This window comes from Coffea arabica, chromosome 11e, assembly GCF_036785885.1.
Source record: "Coffea arabica cultivar ET-39 chromosome 11e, Coffea Arabica ET-39 HiFi, whole genome shotgun sequence".
NCBI lineage: Eukaryota > Viridiplantae > Streptophyta > Magnoliopsida > Gentianales > Rubiaceae > Coffea > Coffea arabica.
The window spans coordinates 60,920,521-60,940,107 of NC_092331.1; the positions used below are offsets into that span (position 1 = coordinate 60,920,521).

At 36.6% G+C, this 19,587-nt stretch overlaps 2 protein-coding genes across 2 annotated transcripts; both read left to right on the forward strand.

The window, feature by feature from the left end:
- Positions 1 to 1,819: 1,819 nt before the first annotated feature.
- Positions 1,820 to 8,417, forward strand: LOC140004546 (protein DETOXIFICATION 29-like). The gene is made up of 8 exons (XM_072072817.1): positions 1,820 to 2,696; positions 2,940 to 3,481; positions 4,690 to 4,776; positions 6,978 to 7,034; positions 7,147 to 7,385; positions 7,492 to 7,610; positions 7,704 to 7,790; positions 8,020 to 8,417. Exons 1-8 carry the CDS (start codon positions 2,106 to 2,108, stop codon positions 8,092 to 8,094), a joined length of 1,797 nt encoding a protein of 598 aa, XP_071928918.1. The 5' UTR covers positions 1,820 to 2,105; the 3' UTR covers positions 8,095 to 8,417.
- A 4,104-nt stretch (positions 8,418 to 12,521) lies between these two features.
- LOC113719302 (protein DETOXIFICATION 30) lies at positions 12,522 to 17,964 on the forward strand. Its single transcript, XM_027244510.2, has 8 exons — positions 12,522 to 13,021; positions 13,359 to 13,900; positions 16,410 to 16,496; positions 16,574 to 16,630; positions 16,765 to 17,003; positions 17,080 to 17,198; positions 17,335 to 17,421; positions 17,584 to 17,964. The coding sequence occupies exons 1-8, from the start codon at positions 12,680 to 12,682 to the stop codon at positions 17,638 to 17,640; spliced, it is 1,530 nt and encodes a 509-aa protein (XP_027100311.1). The 5' UTR covers positions 12,522 to 12,679; the 3' UTR covers positions 17,641 to 17,964.
- Positions 17,965 to 19,587: the final 1,623 nt, after the last annotated feature.

Sequence of the window (19,587 nt, forward strand, 5' to 3'; positions counted from 1 at the left end):
TTAATTAAAGTTAGAAAACTAAAGGTTCATAATTAAATTCAGCTATTATCTAGTTCTTTTTTTCCCCTGAAACGGTAGAAATTTTTATTCATAATCAAGATGTAATTACATGTTGAGCAAAAGCTCAATTTGAGACACACAAAAGTGTACTAATACACTAAGAATCTAAGGATTCCTTGTCAAAAGTTATGCTTTGAGCAAGTTTGCTCAAGCTTTTAGTTAGACTACTACGTTCAACATCCAATTTATCAAATAAGCATTTCCTAGACATTGAGCTAAGATTGATGATGTCCTTCAGGTTTACAGCAACTTTAATGTCCTTTTGATGATGGCTTCCTAAGCAGGTTTAGGATTTGATGGGATTTGATGGCTATTATCTAAGTTAGGAAGGTACAAGTTGTTATATTAATTTGGTATAAAGAAAATGAGTGTTTTAATTAACCAATAATAAAAGTTGCGGGTAAAATAGTTGAAATTTTATTAAGTTGTTATAAATAGATAACTCAAAAGCTGTTTTTTTTTTAGTTTTGGGGGTGGCTACCCTCCCCTACCCCCATTGGCTACGTTATTGGATACAAGGTTTTTCGCCAAATGGAACTTGTCATGTAATTACAAGTACTCATTTTTCATTTTGAAGAGCCAATATGTCTATATTTTACTAGATCTCTCTTTCCAATCTTTTTATAATAAATTAAAGAGAAAATAGAATATATTACAAGTTGTAAAAATAATTGGAAATGGAAACAAGTTAGTGAAAATGTTTTACTGATGCACAACTAGTGGTCATGTAATGGCTTCAAATCTTGGTGTGTCTGCACTTTATTAATATCTTGCCATGCTCTAAAGTAGTAGTGTATATGGATGTTCATGTATTACTGCTATGTTTTAATTTAGGAGACTTTTTAAGTTTCACCCAACCTTAATAGCGGGGTATCGTAAATTACATTGAGCTATTTGGTAATTATTATAGAATTAAAAAAATTAGAGGAACACGAGATACATTTAACAATTTATTAATCACTGTAGAATTAAAAAAAAAGTAGGGGAACAAGAGATTAAGATTTGGGGGAGGATCAATGATGATGTACAATTTTAAGGGAATACTTTTACACTTTTTTGTAAAAATTTTGGGAGAGGGGGGGGGGGGGGGGGAAGTGTAATATTCAATAAAAACCTTAAATGTTATAATGGGATGCCAAAGGATATTTAAATTTTTGAAGAGCCAAAGTGTAATATTCAGCCAAAATCCCGAAGAGTCGATACTCAATACTACACCTGGTCACCGTCAGCCGTGTAATATGCGGACGCTCATTTTCACCATCGTTGCCCGGTACCCAGTTAACTTTCAATGGCCTGTACGGTCCAATAATTTGCCTAGTCATTTTGTCTGCCAATACGTGTCAGCTCCACATTTTTTTGTCCCCATCAATGATCATGCTCCGTTTTAATTTGCTGTTTTTGGATTATTTATAAAAAATTTTACTATATCAATATATATATAAAAAATTTTATTATAGATAAGATATTTTTAAATTACTTTTATTTATATATTACTGTAATATTATATATTTTTTTCTTTACTTTTCTTTTGTTTCACATGGGAAAGCTATAGAATTTGAAAATCCCAGCAACACTCTCTGGCATCGGTAGGTCCAGCATTTTCTCAAGAGGAAATTATTGACCGCCAGCGTGAGTAGCTAGCTACATTATAGAATCATTTGGCGGCAGAAGTGAGAACAGAGGGAATCGGCGCATATCACAGTCGCAATTCAATTATGACTCAACTTTTCAGACCTTGTGCGTTTAGAAAATCCATCCCACAGCCTAACACTGCCATCATCTAGCAATGTCTCCATCTCATTTGGGTAGACGCCGTTATCGTAAACGTCAATTCCAGAAAATGAGTTGGAGCAATTCGAAAGGATCAAAACTTTATAGATATTTATGCCTATTACAAGGCAATTTGCAATCGTGCTCTTTTTGTTGGCTGGCGAGAAATGAATATACACCACATGCCACATGACAATCCAAAGTCCAAACCTAAGGTGGTCTTGTCTTTCTTTTTTTTTTTAAAAAAAAAAAAAAAAATTTAATACACGAAGTCCATGCAAATCCCCCCGCCCCCACCTCCACACCCTCTCACCCAATTCGTTTATGAGCACCCGCCACATGGTCTTAAGACTCTGATTACTACTACTACTTTGCTTTCCACGCCATCAAGAGAAGAAGACGCAGGCGGGACACCTCCCCAAAAGTACAACCACCACCGCACACTGCCTAGAACCACGGCCCCCCGGCCCGGAAAAAAAAAAAATCTTGATCGCCACCGCAATTTCACCATGCAAGACAACAATTCTAAAGAACCCCTCCTTTTATCTTCCCCAAGGGAAGCTGACAAACCAGATGAAGAGTCCCAAGAATACCTCTTAGGACGCTCTAACATTTCCTTCGCTTCGTCCTTCGTCGCCGATGCTGACGACATCCCTCCCATCAACGGAGTCCGTGATTTCTTCCGAGAATTCACCATCGAGTCCAAGAAGCTCTGGTACCTCGCCGGCCCGGCTATTTTCACCTCCATCTGCCAGTACTCTTTAGGTGCCATCACGCAAACCTTAGCCGGACACCTCGGCACTCTAGAGCTCGCTGCCGTCTCCATCGAGAACTCCGTCATCGCCGGCCTCTCTTTCGGTATCATGGTAACTTATGTTAATACTACTGATTCTGTTGAGAGTTTGTCTAACGTGTGGTCAAGAGAAGTCCCAAAATTAACGTGTAAAAAGTGGATCATATTGAAAGAAGTGTATGTATCATTTAGATTCGACATGAATACCTCGTACTCAATCAATTGACATGGGTAAGCAAGATTTGCATGTTTTACTTATCAACAAAGAAATCTTTGCATGTTAAACAAAGAAATTTTTTTTTTCTCTTTGTGACAGCTCGGAATGGGAAGTGCGCTGGAGACGCTATGCGGACAAGCGTACGGAGCAGGACAGATTGAGATGCTGGGAGTGTATATGCAGAGATCATGGGTTATCCTCAATACCACCGCCTTAATCTTAATGCTTTTGTACATTTTTGCTGAGCCATTTCTGAGATTGATTGGCCAAACTGAAGATATATCAAGGGCAGCCGGGACTCTAGCGGTTTGGATGATTCCTCAGCTGTTTGCGTACGCAGCGAATTTTCCAATTGCCAAGTTCCTGCAAGCCCAGAGTAAGATCATGGTGATGGCTTGGATTTCGGTAGTTGGGTTGGTGTTGCACAGTGTTTTTAGCTGGCTGCTCATGCTGAAGTTTGGGTGGGGCCTGGTGGGCGCCGCCGTGGTTTTGAACTTGTCTTGGTGGTTCATTGTGGTGGCGCAGCTGCTTTATATCTTTAGCGGGACTTGCGGGCGAGCTTGGTCAGGATTTTCTTGGAAGGCTTTCCAAAATCTGTGGGGTTTTGTTAGGCTGTCTCTTGCATCGGCAATCATGCTATGGTGAGCAATTTCAAATACCAGAACTCATCTTTTATTTTATGGACTAATTAAACTTTTAAAAAAAAAATCATGGAAAGAACAATCATTATTATTATTATCATTACCGAAAATCATAGATAGATTGTAGGATTACGACTACTAGTTGTAGCTTCTTTATTCTGGGAGAGATATGAAATGATGTGGATAATAATAAGATGCACTGGGCATGAAAAGGTAAAATTTCCTTTTTGGGCATTCTAGAAAACTCCCAAAAAAAAAAAGATTTTGGGTACGGACAGTTGGGGTCTTATTCAAATAAACTATTATTTTTAGGTACCAACATTTTATCAAGACGCCCTTGGCCCTTTTTTCTTTTTTGCAGTCCGATTGTGTTTGGAAGTCAATCTAAGTCGTGAATCATGACAAGGGAACATTATGGGTTTTAAATTCGGGAGACCATAGAAAAGTGAATTATTAACATATGGCATTGCACAATCATTGCCGCAGAAAATAATGGAATGTAAAATACGACAAATGTATTAATGGATGCCAACCACCATCTCCGATGCGATCATCTTTTTACTTTCCTTTTTAAGTAACTTAACAGTTACAGATTGAATACTCCGTTCATTATTTACTGGTTGGTGAGAGTTGTTCAGAATGATTTCATATGCGCAATTGTATATTCTTGCTCCGAAGAGAAGATGTTATTGCATTCTTATTGTGCTATGTCATAATTAAGGCACCATCTTCTATTTCTTACATTGTGTTCTATTCTGTGTGTGGATTAAGCAGGGGTCTAGTTCATATGATTATAGTTAGCTTCTTCCGCAAAGTCTAGTTCATAGCAAGGCATGAAATTTCTGAAAATTCAATAAAAGCATCAAACCAATATTATTGTCTTTCTTGGAAGAACGTTATGCTCTAAAAAATTCCACAATGGTTTGAATTTCGGCATAATTGATGACACAATGATAGAAAAAGGATTAGCAGAGAATACATAGTTGTTGAAGATATAAAGGAATTTTGAAAGAAATCATAATTCAGTTGTCGATTTCTTTTTTCCTGTCCTTTGTTTAATCCTTGCCTATATAAAACAAATGTTTTTAGTCTCTTTATTCTGTTTGTTAAATGTTAACATTTCCTCCTATCCCTATCTATTAGATCTCTTGCCACGAATGTTCTTTTACGTGTTGGCCTTCATTCTATCACTCTTTCCGCATATGCAGCTTAGAGACATGGTATTTCATGGCATTAATTCTTTTTGCGGGATATTTGAAGAACGCTGAAGTTTCTGTTGATGCTCTCTCCATATGGTAAGAGTTTCTGCTCTAACAGAAAAATATGAAATCTTTTTTGACAATTTGAGAGTACAACTTTGCCTTGACATTTGCTTCTTAAAGTCAAAAGAGGGTCTAGTTCGAAGGGATTTGATTAGATTAGACTGACAAATAAAGAAATATACAGACGTATTTGCTTTCAACCTTCCTAATTTAGTCAGATTTGTGTCATACAGCCGGCGCCCCATCTAGTGCCAATTACGGTTAAAGACAGGATTTGTTACCATGTCAAATTTGCATTATTTTCTTGACTATGACCAATTCACCATGTGACTATGATGGAATCACACGACTGTCTTTTGATATTCTTGGTTACTTGGCTGTCTACGTTGTCAAATACCAAATTCTTAATGGTATGCTATGTTAGGACAAAACATCGACTTCCATTTACCAACTTTCATTGCTCATGCTATTGATGTTTTGGTAAGTTTGGTTCTATTGCTCTTGGTAGTTACCACCCAAGTCTCCATTTCAGTCCATGACTTCTCCGCATATTGTTTGCCAGTTATGACTTTTGTTTTTATTAACTATATCCATTACGTATTTGATTTTGCCACGACAAGGGATTTGGAGTATGTCTCACCGCATAATACATAGAATTGGTAAGAACTATTACATCATTTTGAAAGGAGCAAATTACACTTTATCTCCCTGTGATTAAGTGTTTTTTTACATAACTCTTATATGGTTTCAAAAACTATATATAATCTGCTTATAGTTTGGATTAAAGTGTCAAAATAATGAAAATGGTCATTTGTAACCGAACTTTTACAAATGTCGAAATTATCCTTATATAATGCATGACACACTAACCCCGTATGAGTTTATGTTTTAACATATAATTCCTTTATGGTTTAATGCTTTACCATATAACTCTCTTATGGTTTTCAAAATATACACATAACCAGTCTTGGTTAATAAATAATTTTTAACTTTATATAAGGGTGTTTTTAACATTTTAGATGATTCCGTTACGAATGATCATTTCCGTCATTTTGATACTTTAATCCAAATCATGAAAGAATTATGTATAACTTTTGAAATCATAGGGGTGTTATGTAAAAAAAAAAAACTAAATCAATGGGGGTAAAATGTAATTTGCCCTTTAGAAAGTTAATAGGAAATAAAATCTGAAGGTCAAGATCGATAGTCTGAAATCAGGATGATTTGTTAAGTTTCGTTTTATTTCTTCCTCCTACCAACTGCCAATATAAGCATGCAATTAATGCATTTGGTTCGTATTATATTGTCTCAGCTAGCATAACAGTGCAAGCGGGCCTTAGATATCTCCAACAGAAAGTAAATCTACCTCCTTCATGTGGCAGACCATTGATAAGTTTTGTCTCCCACAAAATGTTGATTAGGATTTAAGGAGATTGGCTTGACCTGCTAGCTAAGACATGGCCGTTCAAGATGAATGGTGCAGCTTATTTGTATGTATATATATATATATATATATAAAGGGATAAGTATTCTTGTTTTAATTCGAAATGAATTTCTGATTAGTGATAAATATATTAAATAGAACTTTCTAGCGATGATGCATTTAGTGGCAAGTTTATAAAGATTCGGTGGCTTGGAACATGATTTTTCGAAAGAAAATAAAAGATGTTAATATCGCTACAAAATTAAAGGACTCCTAATTCAGGATGTTGGCTTCAAGCTGGAAAGGGTCAAATAAGTGAAAAAGCACAAGGATCCATTTGCAAATGTTCTTCGTGCTCACTGTTTGAAGGGTCCCTGATGGGATATTTTACCAGCTGCATAAAAGGTTATCTAACCTTTTATCACATCAACAAATTTGACAAAGATGAAGGACATAAAGGTACCAATAAATTCCAACGGACAACTAAATAAGACCATCGACATCATCCTTTAATTAGATGGCAAGGTGGTTTGGGACCATCATCTTAATTGATTTGTCGGATGTTTTTCCACGGAAATAACATTACAGGGGTCTCTTTCTTGTACTTCTAGTCCAGTACATCTCATTTAGGACTTGGCTCATCAACTACAAGTCTAAATTGCTGTCTTATCTTTTTAAAGTGAACGTGGAAATAGTATTTCACTAGCATTATTGTTTGTGTGACAGTTTCTATTTTTTCCTTCCTTGATTAATGGAAGAGAGGGAGATGTTGTAGCTACTCATGTTGTCCTAAAACTGTTGAAATTTGCAGCACAAACTTATTGGGTTGGACAGTTATGGTTGCCGTTGGGTGCAATGCAGCTATCAGGTTCGTTAGCAGACGCTTCTTACCATTAAACGTTATTTTAATGATCCAGAAAGCATAATAATACTAAAATGAGAGAATTTTCCACAAATGATTGTCAATTATGTCACTGCAGTGTAAGAGTTTCAAATGAGCTCGGGGCAGCTCATCCAAGAACAGCAAAATTTTCTGTTGTAGTAGTTGTCGTATCGTCTTTCCTGTTAGGTGTCGTCCTTTCGGCCATTCTCCTTATCTTCCGGCAACAGTATCCATCCTTGTTTTCAAACAGCGATGAAGTTAAAAGCCTTGTCTACGAGCTTACGCCATTGCTTGCCTTCTGTATCGTTCTTAACACTATTCAGCCAGCTCTTTCAGGTGAATCTTTTATCTTCTCCCCTTTGATTGGAAGATTATCTTAACCCTCAACAACGCTGAAAGCAAAAAAAAAAAGATTGACAATTCACCAATGGCTATGCTGCAGGAGTGGCTATTGGAGCGGGATGGCAAGCTCTAGTTGCTTATGTAAATATTGCATGCTACTATCTGTTTGGCATTCCTTTAGGTCTATTGCTGGGTTATAAGATCAACATGGGAGTCAAAGTAAGTAGTTACACCGGATTAAGGTACTAGGATGAATTATATGACTATAGCTTCATTTTGGAGCTAATGGGCTGTTAAATACAATAATGTCAGGGAATCTGGTACGGAATGGTATCAGGAACGGCTGTACAAACCGTAGTCTTATTCTGGATTGTCTACAGAACAAACTGGAATAAAGAGGTATGCCAACAGTCTCTCAAGCTGTTCTTTTGTTTTTCAAGTTCTACAATGAAAAAATGCATGCAGTTTTTTTTCTTTCAACTACCTTTTATGTCCCAATTGAAATTATTTTATATAAAAAAAAGGTGTATACTTTACATTTTCACAATTCAGGGCCATTACATGGAGTCGAAAAGGGAATTAGTCCTCCTTATTATTGTATTCTGACGTTCTTGGTACGCAAATACAGGCTTCTGTCGCTGCAAAAAGAATACAACAGTGGGGAGGGGAGCCAGACGCCAAAGCAAATGATGTAGAGACATGAAAATTGGATTCATCTAATATCCGGTCATCGAGGTTTGCCACGGACGCGTGTGTGATGAAATTTTTTGGAAGGGTCCTTCCCAACTTGGCTTCCACAGGCGGCCAAGAGTGATGTAATCTGATGAGCAGTTGCTGCTCAACCCGATGAAGTATCTCTTTGATGGTTTATAAAATTTTGCCGTTCTTAGGAAAAAAAAACCAGAGTGTACGGTTGTAACAAATACCAGAATGTTTTCTACCTCGAATTTTTCCTTTTGTTTTATCTTTTTTTTTGGTTCAAGGGAATTTCAAATCTTATAAAGGAGAAGGGAATTTCAAATCTTATCAATGCTTGCTGCAAAGAGCTCTAAGCTGAGTCTTTCTAAACTTTCCAGATAAACTTGGGCTTTTAAGAAAGCCCCATTTATAGCTGTCAACTATAATTTTCCTCTTAAATCAATTAACTAGGGAGGGTGTTGTGAATATCAAATAGGATTATCCTCCAGAAAAATAAAAATAAATCAAATAGGACGTCTGGATACTATTTCCCAGTGTTTGGTCTGCTTCCTTTGTGATTATACTTTCGAACCAACCAGCCGCAAGGCCATAGTCGTAATGGTTGGGTTTCTGGTGTTTCCCAATCAATCCTAGAGACACTCGGAGTCTCTTTTGGTGTTGCGAGGACTAAAACCAAAGGTTGAACTTTGTTTCTCCCCAAAAAGTCGAAGTCGGGCAGCTTTATTTCTTCTAGAGAAGCAGAAATTCAGATGAAAAAAAATCCATTTCGTAAGCGATAAAAGACTGATCAAGCAACACAGCAATAAGAAATGACAAACAATATGCAGGAAAGCTTTCCCGTGATTTTAAAACATACAATCCGATAGTTTGTAGTTTGAACTAAATTGATAACGTGATGGAAATCGTCAAATTAACATGGGTAGACGAAATGACAAAAACATCCTAATATATATAAGGATAAAATGCAGAAAAGCCCCACATGATTAAGTCAACTTATAAGAAAGTCCCCTGTAATTTCAAAAAAATATAATATTCATCCCTTTTATATATAAGACAATTGTTCTGATTTGGTTAATATCTGTTTATGGGATAACACCATGATCACAAAAAAACCCGCGATCATCCATTGTACACGTAAAATGCAACATCCCCTTTGATGGTTTTTTGATCTCGATAATTTTTACTTTTATTTTTTATGAACACTCACAAATCTTGTATTGATATCGTAAGGTTTGGTTTTGCTGTCCGCTCGAGAGCTTGAGAAAGATATAAGCAAATATTTTGCAAAATTTTCCTTCACTTTGTGCAAAGAAAAAGTATTCAAATTCTTACTTCAACTTCTTAAAAAAGACCCTCTAAGATAATATTATAATAGCAAAAATCTAAATTTAAAACTTTTACCATACCCCAAAAATAATGTACGTAAGACTGGTGGTTGATTTCCTTCAAGAAGATTTACTCTCTTTTCAATATATTTTCTGAAAGGTTCAGATTAAATCCAACATATATGTTTCAAAAATATAGAAGGTTTATCTGTAGGTTGAGTTAATCACAGGGGACTTTTTCGTAAGTGGTAGGTATATTAAATAAAAATTAATTATAAAAAATTGTTTTCAAGTAACACTAGTTGCAAAACAAGCATGCGTGCTTCAAACACGTTAGTTTTGATAATTTTCGTCAACTTTTTAATTTAGTTCAAATCATAGAGTATCAGATTATATGTTTTGAAATCACGAGAACTTTTCTATATGGTCGCTTAATCACAAGTGATTTTTTTGCTTTTTACCCAAGTATATTTTATCGGGTGCTTAACAAACAACAAACAAGCGTTGCTTAATAAACAATAAACAAACGTTACACGACTCTTTTCTGTATACAGGAGAAAAGCGAAATCCCAATCCGAGGATCTGATTGGCTAGTTAAATTTTAGTGAGCAATACTCTGTCCCCGCAAGTCCCCGAAACTCAAAGGCGATGGATTGCTCGGGCCCACTGCCGAGGTTGCTCCGTACTCGTTGGTTGGTGCTCCTCGCTCACTTTTCATCCCACTCTGCAGCATGGAAAACTGAGATATCGCATTCAATCGGAAATGGGGCAGGGACGGTCAGCATAGGCCTGTCAACGGGTCGGGTCTAGACCCGGATCCGAACCGGATCCGTGAAATTATTGCGGGTATGGGTAGGGATTTAATTCCGTTTCTCGGATTCGGATCCGGATCCGTTTTGTCAAACAAAAAAACGGGTCGGATACGGAATATAGTATTCCGGCCCGTATTAGACCCGGATCCAGATATAAATGAATTAATAATTTAAAAAATATATATTTATCAATATAATTTGATTAGGGTGATGTATTTTAATAAAGTTAATTTGATTTCTTTTCTTATTTGGTTTTTTCTTTGCATTAGTTAGAAATTAGTTTACAAATATATTTTTTTCTCATTTTTATTAGAAATTATAAATTTTGCTAAATTTGTTCAGGTAGACCCGGATCCGGATCCGAGACCCGCCGGATCCGGATCCGGAACATAGAATAAAAGACCCGTCGGGTAAACGGGTCGGATCCGGATCTGGCATAGTAATTCGGGTCCGGAATAATGAATTCCGGCCCGGACCCGGCCCGTCGACAGCCCTAGGTCAGCAGTATGACCGTCCCTGAACGGTTAATGGCCACGATCTGATCTCAAAAATTTGTGCGGCTGAGATTACAAGTTGTAACTCGATTTTCACGTCATGTGTGGGTCCCACAAAAATTTACTCTAAAGTTACTTGATGTGCAATAAAAGTTACACGATGTACAAAGAAAGTTACGCGCAGTTAAAAATGGCCAAAACCGTCCGGGAGGTGCAACCGTCCGTGCCCCGAGTCCCATTCACTCCTCTCTGCTGTATTTGGCCAGACCTCACTGCTCCATGGTACTGAGCAGTGAGTCGGTGTAGCATTCGAGAGATTCTGCAATGAGAGCCGAAGTTACATCAAACAATACAGTGTTTAAAATCGTAACTCTTAAGAAATTTGAGACTTGTTATTTTGTCTAGGATTATGTTAAGGTAGGGATCAGAAGTCTCGCAAGTTCAAACAGCTGTTGCTTGATATAAAACATACAACTTTTGGTGTAATAATCAAATTAATTGTATGAGTTGATAAATATAAATTTGCACCAAAATTGTATAAATTTACACTAAAAATTATAATCATAAGTTTTACATAAATTAATTTGACCTGAAAAATTTTCAACTTGTGAAGCCCTGATCTGTTAAAGTAGAACTTGTTCACCAAAAAAAAAAAAAAAGGTTAGAGTTGACTCCCCAATTAATTTGAACTATTTAGTCTTGGTAGCCCGAACTCGAAGGGGCTTTTATTGTTGTCGGTGCGACTACGGACACAGTAAGGTAGGTAACTTCCTCCGCAAAAAACTTGTTTAATGTAACCCAAATTCGATAGGAGGGAAAAGAATCACTATGCCTGGTTTTTAAGTTCAAATAGTATAAAAAATGTATTGCCACTTCGCAAAATGCTTGCAACATTGTTTTTTTTTTTTTTGGATGCAATTTCGCATACGATACGCTGTGACGTCAATAATTGAATGAAGCAGTAGTTGTTGCATATGCTGACATTTTCCAGCATTGAAACTAATTAGTAACTCGTTATGATAATATTTTCAAACAATCCGGAACGCTTCATTCAGTTCAGAATCGTATTTTAGCTTAAGGGGTTTTGATATAATTAAGTTCAAAGCCAAATTTACATGCAATGAAATGCTACATCTCTAAACGATACTTTCCAGTACTAATCTCTGTGTAAAATCTCACAGACCTATATTTGTAGTTCCCCGATTTGCTAATTAAGCCAAATCGTGGTTCATGTCAAAGTAACACATATATATACACGTTTCTACACGAAATAGTATCGTACTATTTAAGTAAATTTAGTTTATGGGCTCACTTGTAAACTACAGAACATGTACAGCATATTCCATCATATCGTGATACCCTCCTGGTTCCACCAATTTATGCCTTGTTTGGATTGCTTGTTTCCGTCGAAAAATATTGTCGTTTTCCGTGATCACATTTCCTTATCACCTTTTTCCTTCACATATATCAAATCGCTACAGTAATTTTTATATGAAAAATGACGGAAAATGCAATCCAAACACAACCTTAGTTTACTGGATTTAAGTGCTTTTGTTTGATAGTTTACTCCCAAAGTTATTAGACTAATCCGAACATAGGGCATTGCACTTATGACTATAGCGTCACAGATGATAATATGTAAATAAAGTAGAGTGAGATGTATCATAATGTAAAAAATAAAAACCCCATATCATATACTAGAACTATGAGTTACAAGTGAGATCTCGTTTTACCTCAAAAAAAATTTTTTTTTTCCTTAGTTTAGGATTGAAAATAGGTTGGTTGAGAAATGCGTGAAACAGGCTTACAATAATTGTTCCTACTAAACTCCATCTATAGAGAGAGCCACGGTCCCCGCCGACACGATCTTTCCCACAAATCATATCTTTTTAACTCATTCGCTATTCGCCCACCAAACCCCTCCGTATCTCTTTCTGTCTCTCCCGATCGATCGAGCTATGGAGGAGGCAAAGGTGCCACTTCTCACCAACATAGACCGTTACTGTCATCCAAACGACGACTCCTCCTTGCAAGCAGCCTTCCACAAGTCTAACAATTTGTCATTTGATGCTGATGAAGATGATATCCAGCCCATCAACGGAGCTAGAGATTTCTTCAGAGAGTTCGCCGCTGAGTCCAAGAAACTGTGGTACCTTGCTGGTCCAGCCATCTTCACTTCCATCTGCCAATATTCGATTGGCGCCCTGACTCAAGTCTTTGCCGGCCAAGTCGGAACCATCGAGCTTGCAGCTGTTTCAGTGGAAAATTCTGTTGTAGCTGGATTTGCTTTCGGCATGATGGTATTACTATTATTGGTCTTGTTATATCCCTCCCTTTGTCATGATTTTTGTATTTTTCTAAACTATTTTAGGTTGGTCATGTCGTCGTGATATTCCCAGAGTCTTCCCAATTTCTTGGAAACAGTGGGATAGGAATTTGGAAAGAATAGGCTACAAAAAATGCCGATAGTAATAGTCAAATCTCAAATGATCATTATAAAATGGCAAACAAAAGCTATGCAGTATATGACAAGAATATTGTAACGTCAATGTAAACTGCAAACTATTATGCACTAGGATTTATGATGGTTTAACTTGGATCTTAGTTAAATGACTTTTGAGTTATAAACATGTACAGTTGGGAATGGGAAGTGCACTGGAGACCCTTTGCGGTCAAGCTTTTGGGGCTGGGCAGCTAAACATGCTCGGAGTATACATGCAGAGATCATGGGTGATCCTAAATGCCACGGCTTTAGTTCTAATGTTGGTTCAGATTTTTGCGGCCCAAATCTTGAGACTCATAGGACAAACACCAGATATATCGAAGTGGGCTGGGACATTTGCTGTTTGGATGATTCCACAAATATTTGCCTACGCATTCAACTTTCCAATCCAGAAGTTCTTGCAAGCTCAGAGCAAGATCATTGTGATGGCCATCATAGCCGCGGTGGCTATAGTCGGCCACGCCCTGTTCAGCTGGTTGTTTATGCTGAAATTGGGGTGGGGTCTGGTGGGTGGGGCGGCGATGCTGAATGCCTCGTGGTGGTTCATAGTGGTTGCGCAGCTTGTGTACATTTTCAGCGGCACCTGTGGTGAAGCTTGGTCTGGATTTTCGTGGAAAGCCTTTCAAAATCTATGGGGTTTTGTCAAGTTATCTCTTGCATCTGCAATAATGCTCTGGTGAGTACTTGCAAACTAATTCCAAGTTTTCAACAGCTCCTCTAACTCATCCATGCAAATCTTACTACGTCTACTCTTAATCCCCCAAAAAAAAAAAAAATCCTCGAGTTTTTGGTCCTTCAAAATTCATTTTCTTGTTGATTTTGATTCTTAAAAGAACTCTATGTAGTGCAAAATCATTATTCATACAAAATCTGTTTTGTTTACTTTCATCGGAGCCGGATTTTGTTCTTCAAAACCGTATTTTAATAAGTAACTAGCGCGATACGGAGTTGACCGCGCGTCTTTTGTCTCCTGTTCTAACTTCTAAGATTTTAGCTCGACAGCGAACGCATTTGTCGGGATTTCGTATACAGAACAAGTGATGAGTACAATATTATTGCCGAACGTAATTGTGTAATGAGTACATACATTTAAACTCGTGCTTGGTGAGACGGTTCCCCAAGCGAATTTGACTCTTCTAAACTCGTGTTTGGTAACACGGTTCCACAAGTGAATTTGTCGATCTCTCCTAAACTACTAACTGGGGATTCAGACCCAATCTGACTTTTCCAGTCTGAATGGGCATTGGTTGAATTGCCTTTGAGATCCAAAATTCACGTACGTGTCTCTCCATGGTCTTCAACTTCATTGTTTGTGGTGCTTATTTAGTTAGGGATAGTTAACCTTCCTTTAGGTGTTTGACAAATTCATCTAATTTTCATGAAATTTTAAAAATTACATATATCTCCCTTGAGTTTATTTATTTTGGTAACAATAACCATTCAATGTTCAAAATTTTAAATGAATAATCCAAAATGCTCTTATAAAATTGTGAAGTTTATTTTACTTTTTTATAAAATTCTTTAAAAAAAATATAGAACACGCATAAAATCTCAAATTTACTTTCAACCATCATCCCTATTATATTAAACCTTTCATATTCTCATATTTCAAATTAGTACCATTATCACCATGATTACCGCCCCATCAGTTCTTAAATTCTAAAACCTCAATCTAAGTTAAAAAAAAAAAAGAGAAAAAAAATCAGCATTATTAAACTCAAAAAATTTCACCAACTACATTAATGTAACATCTTATCCCTCAAATGTTGGGGTACAAACACTAGCTCCATCCTTTTTAAACCTTCACCTTATATCTTCTTCCATTCATCTTCAAAATCCTCCAATTAAAACTAAAATTAATTTGTAATGTGTTAAAATTGTGTTTAGGACATAATTGGTTTCATACATGAATCTTGTCTTTGTTTTCATTAAATGTTTGATTGTGTGATGCATTCATATGCATATGATTAGGAGTGGGTTATTTGATTGCCTGAAAAAATTAATATGTCAAGGTTATTATGGTCATTTTATAGGATCGAGGGAGGCGAGTGTAATATTGAAAATCTCAAAAGCACTAGGTGAAATTGTTAGAAACTTCGAGGGAGATTTCTGAAATTACCCATTTATTTATCATGTTAGTTAGCTGCGGTGTCAATTCTGACTCGTTCAGTCAATTCTGACTCGTTCAGTCAATTCAGATCCACGATGGCTTGGGCTTATAAATCATCGTCCACCATTTTATTGCACAAATAGCTGTGTAATACTGAAATATCCTTGTCCGTTCCTGAGTCAGTTGCCGTATGGTCTAGGGAGGGCAACGCGGGCACCCGCCCCGCGGGGTTAATGGGGAGGGGGTTGGGGCGGGAACGGGGGCGGGGGAAATATTTCCCCCCCGCTTAGAAACGGGCCCCGCCCTATTCCTGTTCCGTCACTCGCTTTAAAAAAATAAATATATATATAATATATAATTTAATTAGTTACAAATTTATGATAATGATATTATTAGTTATATGTATTATATAATGTCTATTAGTATATATAATATAATTGATATTATTAATTATATTAATAATTATATATGTGTACTAATACAAATTATTAATTGGTTATACTAAATTTACTAATACATTTATACTAAATCCCTAATTACACTTATCATTTGTATTAATTTTGTATAATTTCAGTGTAATTATAAATTTTATATTGAATTAATTGTATTAATGACAAATTCAATTACATCAACCATTTCAAATTGGACAGAATTCAACTTGTGAGATCTGTGTCTCTTTTCCTATCTGAATTTACTAGGAAGTTATTGAGTGAATTTTAATTGAATACAGTTATAACTGTACTCCAATGTTCACACAAGTAAAATTGATATAGAATGGCGATGTAATTATGTGGCTATATAGCGACAGGAGATTCAGATTATTCAAATTATTCAAATTGTTGGACCCAAAAGATATTATTGACATCTTCTAAATATAGCTTAAAACAATTAGAGTTTTGATCATATTCCAAAGACTAGAATGTTCCGTTTTGGTCAGATCAATGATGAATTAATAATGCCGTCCAACAGTCCAGAATAACACACGCATCCTCAAATTGACAATATAATTTATTATTCATGTAATTTGAATATTTAATCTCAATTTAATCACTGTCCACCGGCCGTAACCTTGCAGCTTGGAATTCTGGTACTTTACGTCATTAGTTCTATTTGCCGGATACTTGAAAAACGCTGAGATTGCTGTGGATTCCCTCTCCATATGGTGAGTAGCTCTGAAACTTGACAGGCATAGCCCATGTGGCCAGTTTAATCAATTGCTCAGCTTTATTGTTGTCGCAGCATCAATGTACTCGGTTGGACTGTCATGGTCGCTATTGGATTGAATGCAGCCATAAGGTTAGCAAGGAAAGGAAAAACTTAATACTACTACCGAAATGCTTTGATTGTTTCTAGAACAAGGCGTCAATCATTTACCTTATTTTCGCTAAAAATAAAGCTCATCTTTTTTCTTTTTTTTGGAATGGTTTTAGTGTGAGGGTGTCCAATGAACTGGGAGCAGGACGTCCAAGAACTGCGAAATTTTCAGTGGTAGTGGTCACATTAACCTCGCTTGTAGCCGGAATCTTGCTTGCTCTGGTTCTGCTTATCAGCCGAAAGCAATACCCTGCTTTATTCTCCAACAGCGAGGAAGTTCAACGATCTGTATATGACCTAACACCTCTGCTAGTTGCCTGCGTCATTATTAACAGTGTTCAACCTACTCTTTCGGGTACACCATTAGACTCCTACGATGGGTTCTGAAGAAAAGTTTAACGGGTCTGTTGATTAACGTTGTACTATTGCAGGAGTGGCGATTGGAGCTGGGTGGCAAGCCTATGTGGCTTGTGTGAACATAATTTGCTACTACGTCTTCGGCATTCCTATTGGTCTAGTCCTGGGATATGTATTAAACATGGGTGTCCAGGTATATGGCTAGCTCGATCTTCCTTCTCCCATGGCCTTATCCAATTAGTTGACTAAGCTTTATTTAATGGTAGCATCAGAGGTGCAAGCTATATACATACTTGTGAAAAGGTTTCATATTGTGTAATGACTTTCAGGGCATCTGGATCGGGATGCTATCTGGAATTACAGTTCAAAGCCTCGTCCTGCTCTGGATGATCTATAAAACTAATTGGGACAAGGAGGTGAGCAAAACTGCCCCGAGCATGCTGTTAATACCGGGAATTACAAACACCTTTTTATTTGCGCATGCACAAAAATAACACCATATATATATATATATAGTTCAGAAAGTTCTTGTATCGAGCTTTTAATTTTCAGCATCCCATCAACTTTGTGACATGCAGGCTTCAATTGCCAGAGACAGAATAAAACGGTGGGGAGGAGAAACAGATCCCCAATGACTTGATGGAAATGCCAATAGTTAAGAGCCTGAGTCGGATATCAGCAATGGATAGTGTGGTGACTTGGGAAATGCATTTTATTAAACATTTACTTGTGTGGCAACTGGGTTAAGCTTATTAATCTAAAAAGCCTATGCTTTGAAGCGTGTTTAAAGTAGTATATATGTCTACTAATAACAGGAAGTGAGGTTCATACAAGACGACCCCCAAGAATTCAGTTTGGATGCTGAAGAATCCATTCCTGAAGCCTTCAATAAGTTCTTGACTTTGTACCCAAAGTTCCAATGTTCAGAAACAATTGATCAATTGAGACTTGACTTTGTACGGGTTGTTTTCTTATTTTCAAACGCTACATTATTGGGATTCATCTGCATTTCGCTTAAAGGAAATTACTGCAAAGCTAAAGCCTGCGCAACAACCGCAAATTGAAAGACAAAACCAACTTTACAATCTTAATTCTTCATCACAAAATGCTGTATCTCTCACCTGAAACTATCAATTAAGCATATCCTTTTAACTCATAAAGCCTAGGCTTTGGTGTTTTGTATCTTGATAAGAAGGGCAGAAACAAAGCATTGGGAAGTACCAAATAGCATAAAGGAACCAAACTGTAGCCAAAGAAATAGATAAATGCTTATTTAGAGTCAATTGGACACTTTCTCAAGTTGAACAGATTCACTAATGCCACAAAGAGGCCTATTCTTCACAAGAGCAATAACTTCATCCACTTAACCGCTTGTATCAAGCTCTCCTAAAAGCTACGGCATCTTTGAATGGTAGCAGTGAAAAACTAGAGCTAATTGAGAGAAAACTCTACTTGTAGTTCATCTCTTTCCAGATGTACAAATGTAAGATTCAAGATCTTTTTTAGACCAGAATTAAGCCGTAAGTCATCTCAAACCTGTCAACATCTAATCTCTTTCAAGGCTAGAAAGGTTGAGAACCAATTTGAACATATTAAATTAGTTGATGAATCAAAAATATAGAAAGATCTGTTGAGCTTGGAGGTCAATCAAAGGATTGTCATTTATCAACAACAGTAAGAAACAAATTTTTCTAATGTCTGAGAAAATGTAGCAACCAATTTAAATCTGCTTCTGCTTATCCAAGCCCAAAAGCAATTAACAAAGTCAATAATTTCAACAGACTCCAAACTCAGAAACACATGGTGGAATTGAAGGATCAAATGATACCTACCAGTTCTTTTATACATTCCATACAACACAAAGCTAGCATACACAAAAAGTTGAAAGATACAAAACATTAAGATATCTCCATGAGGATCAAATGATACCTACCAGTTTTTTAATACATTCCATACAACAAAAGGCTAGTATAAACAAAAAGCTTTGGAGTGTTTCATATATAAAAAATCATAAGAAAAAAATTACCTTAATGATCTTCACTTACAGGAATTATCTATAGATATTCAGAAATTTGATGAAGCTCTTAAGAAAATTTTTAAGTTTTTCATTTGTTTAATAATAGGCACTCAATTATCTTGTGTTGTGTTAGGTTTACCTGTTGTTTGGTTCCAGGATAAAATATCAATTCCCTTATATTACTTGATGCTTATTATTGCTTTTTGTTTTATGGTCTCTCTGGGAAATATAGACTAAACAAAAAGGCCAAACTAGCTTGGAGTGTTTCTTACTCCTCGGTTCTCTGAAGCTGTTTTCGTCATTAGTCTTGGAAAATATGGATTTTTAAAAAGACTGCAATTGCAAACCCCCGTTGCTATTGCTATTGCCATTGCTGCTGTTTCTGCTAATACAACTGCTATTATCAATCGCTCCCCCACTACCATTACTACAAGCATTCCATTGCAGCTGCTCCTGCTTCGCCATTGTATCTTTTTTCTTCAATTTGATTTTAATCGGTTTGGTTATAGAGAATGGTGAAGATGATGAAGAGAGGACAGAGGTTGTTTGGGTTTTAGGGTTTTTT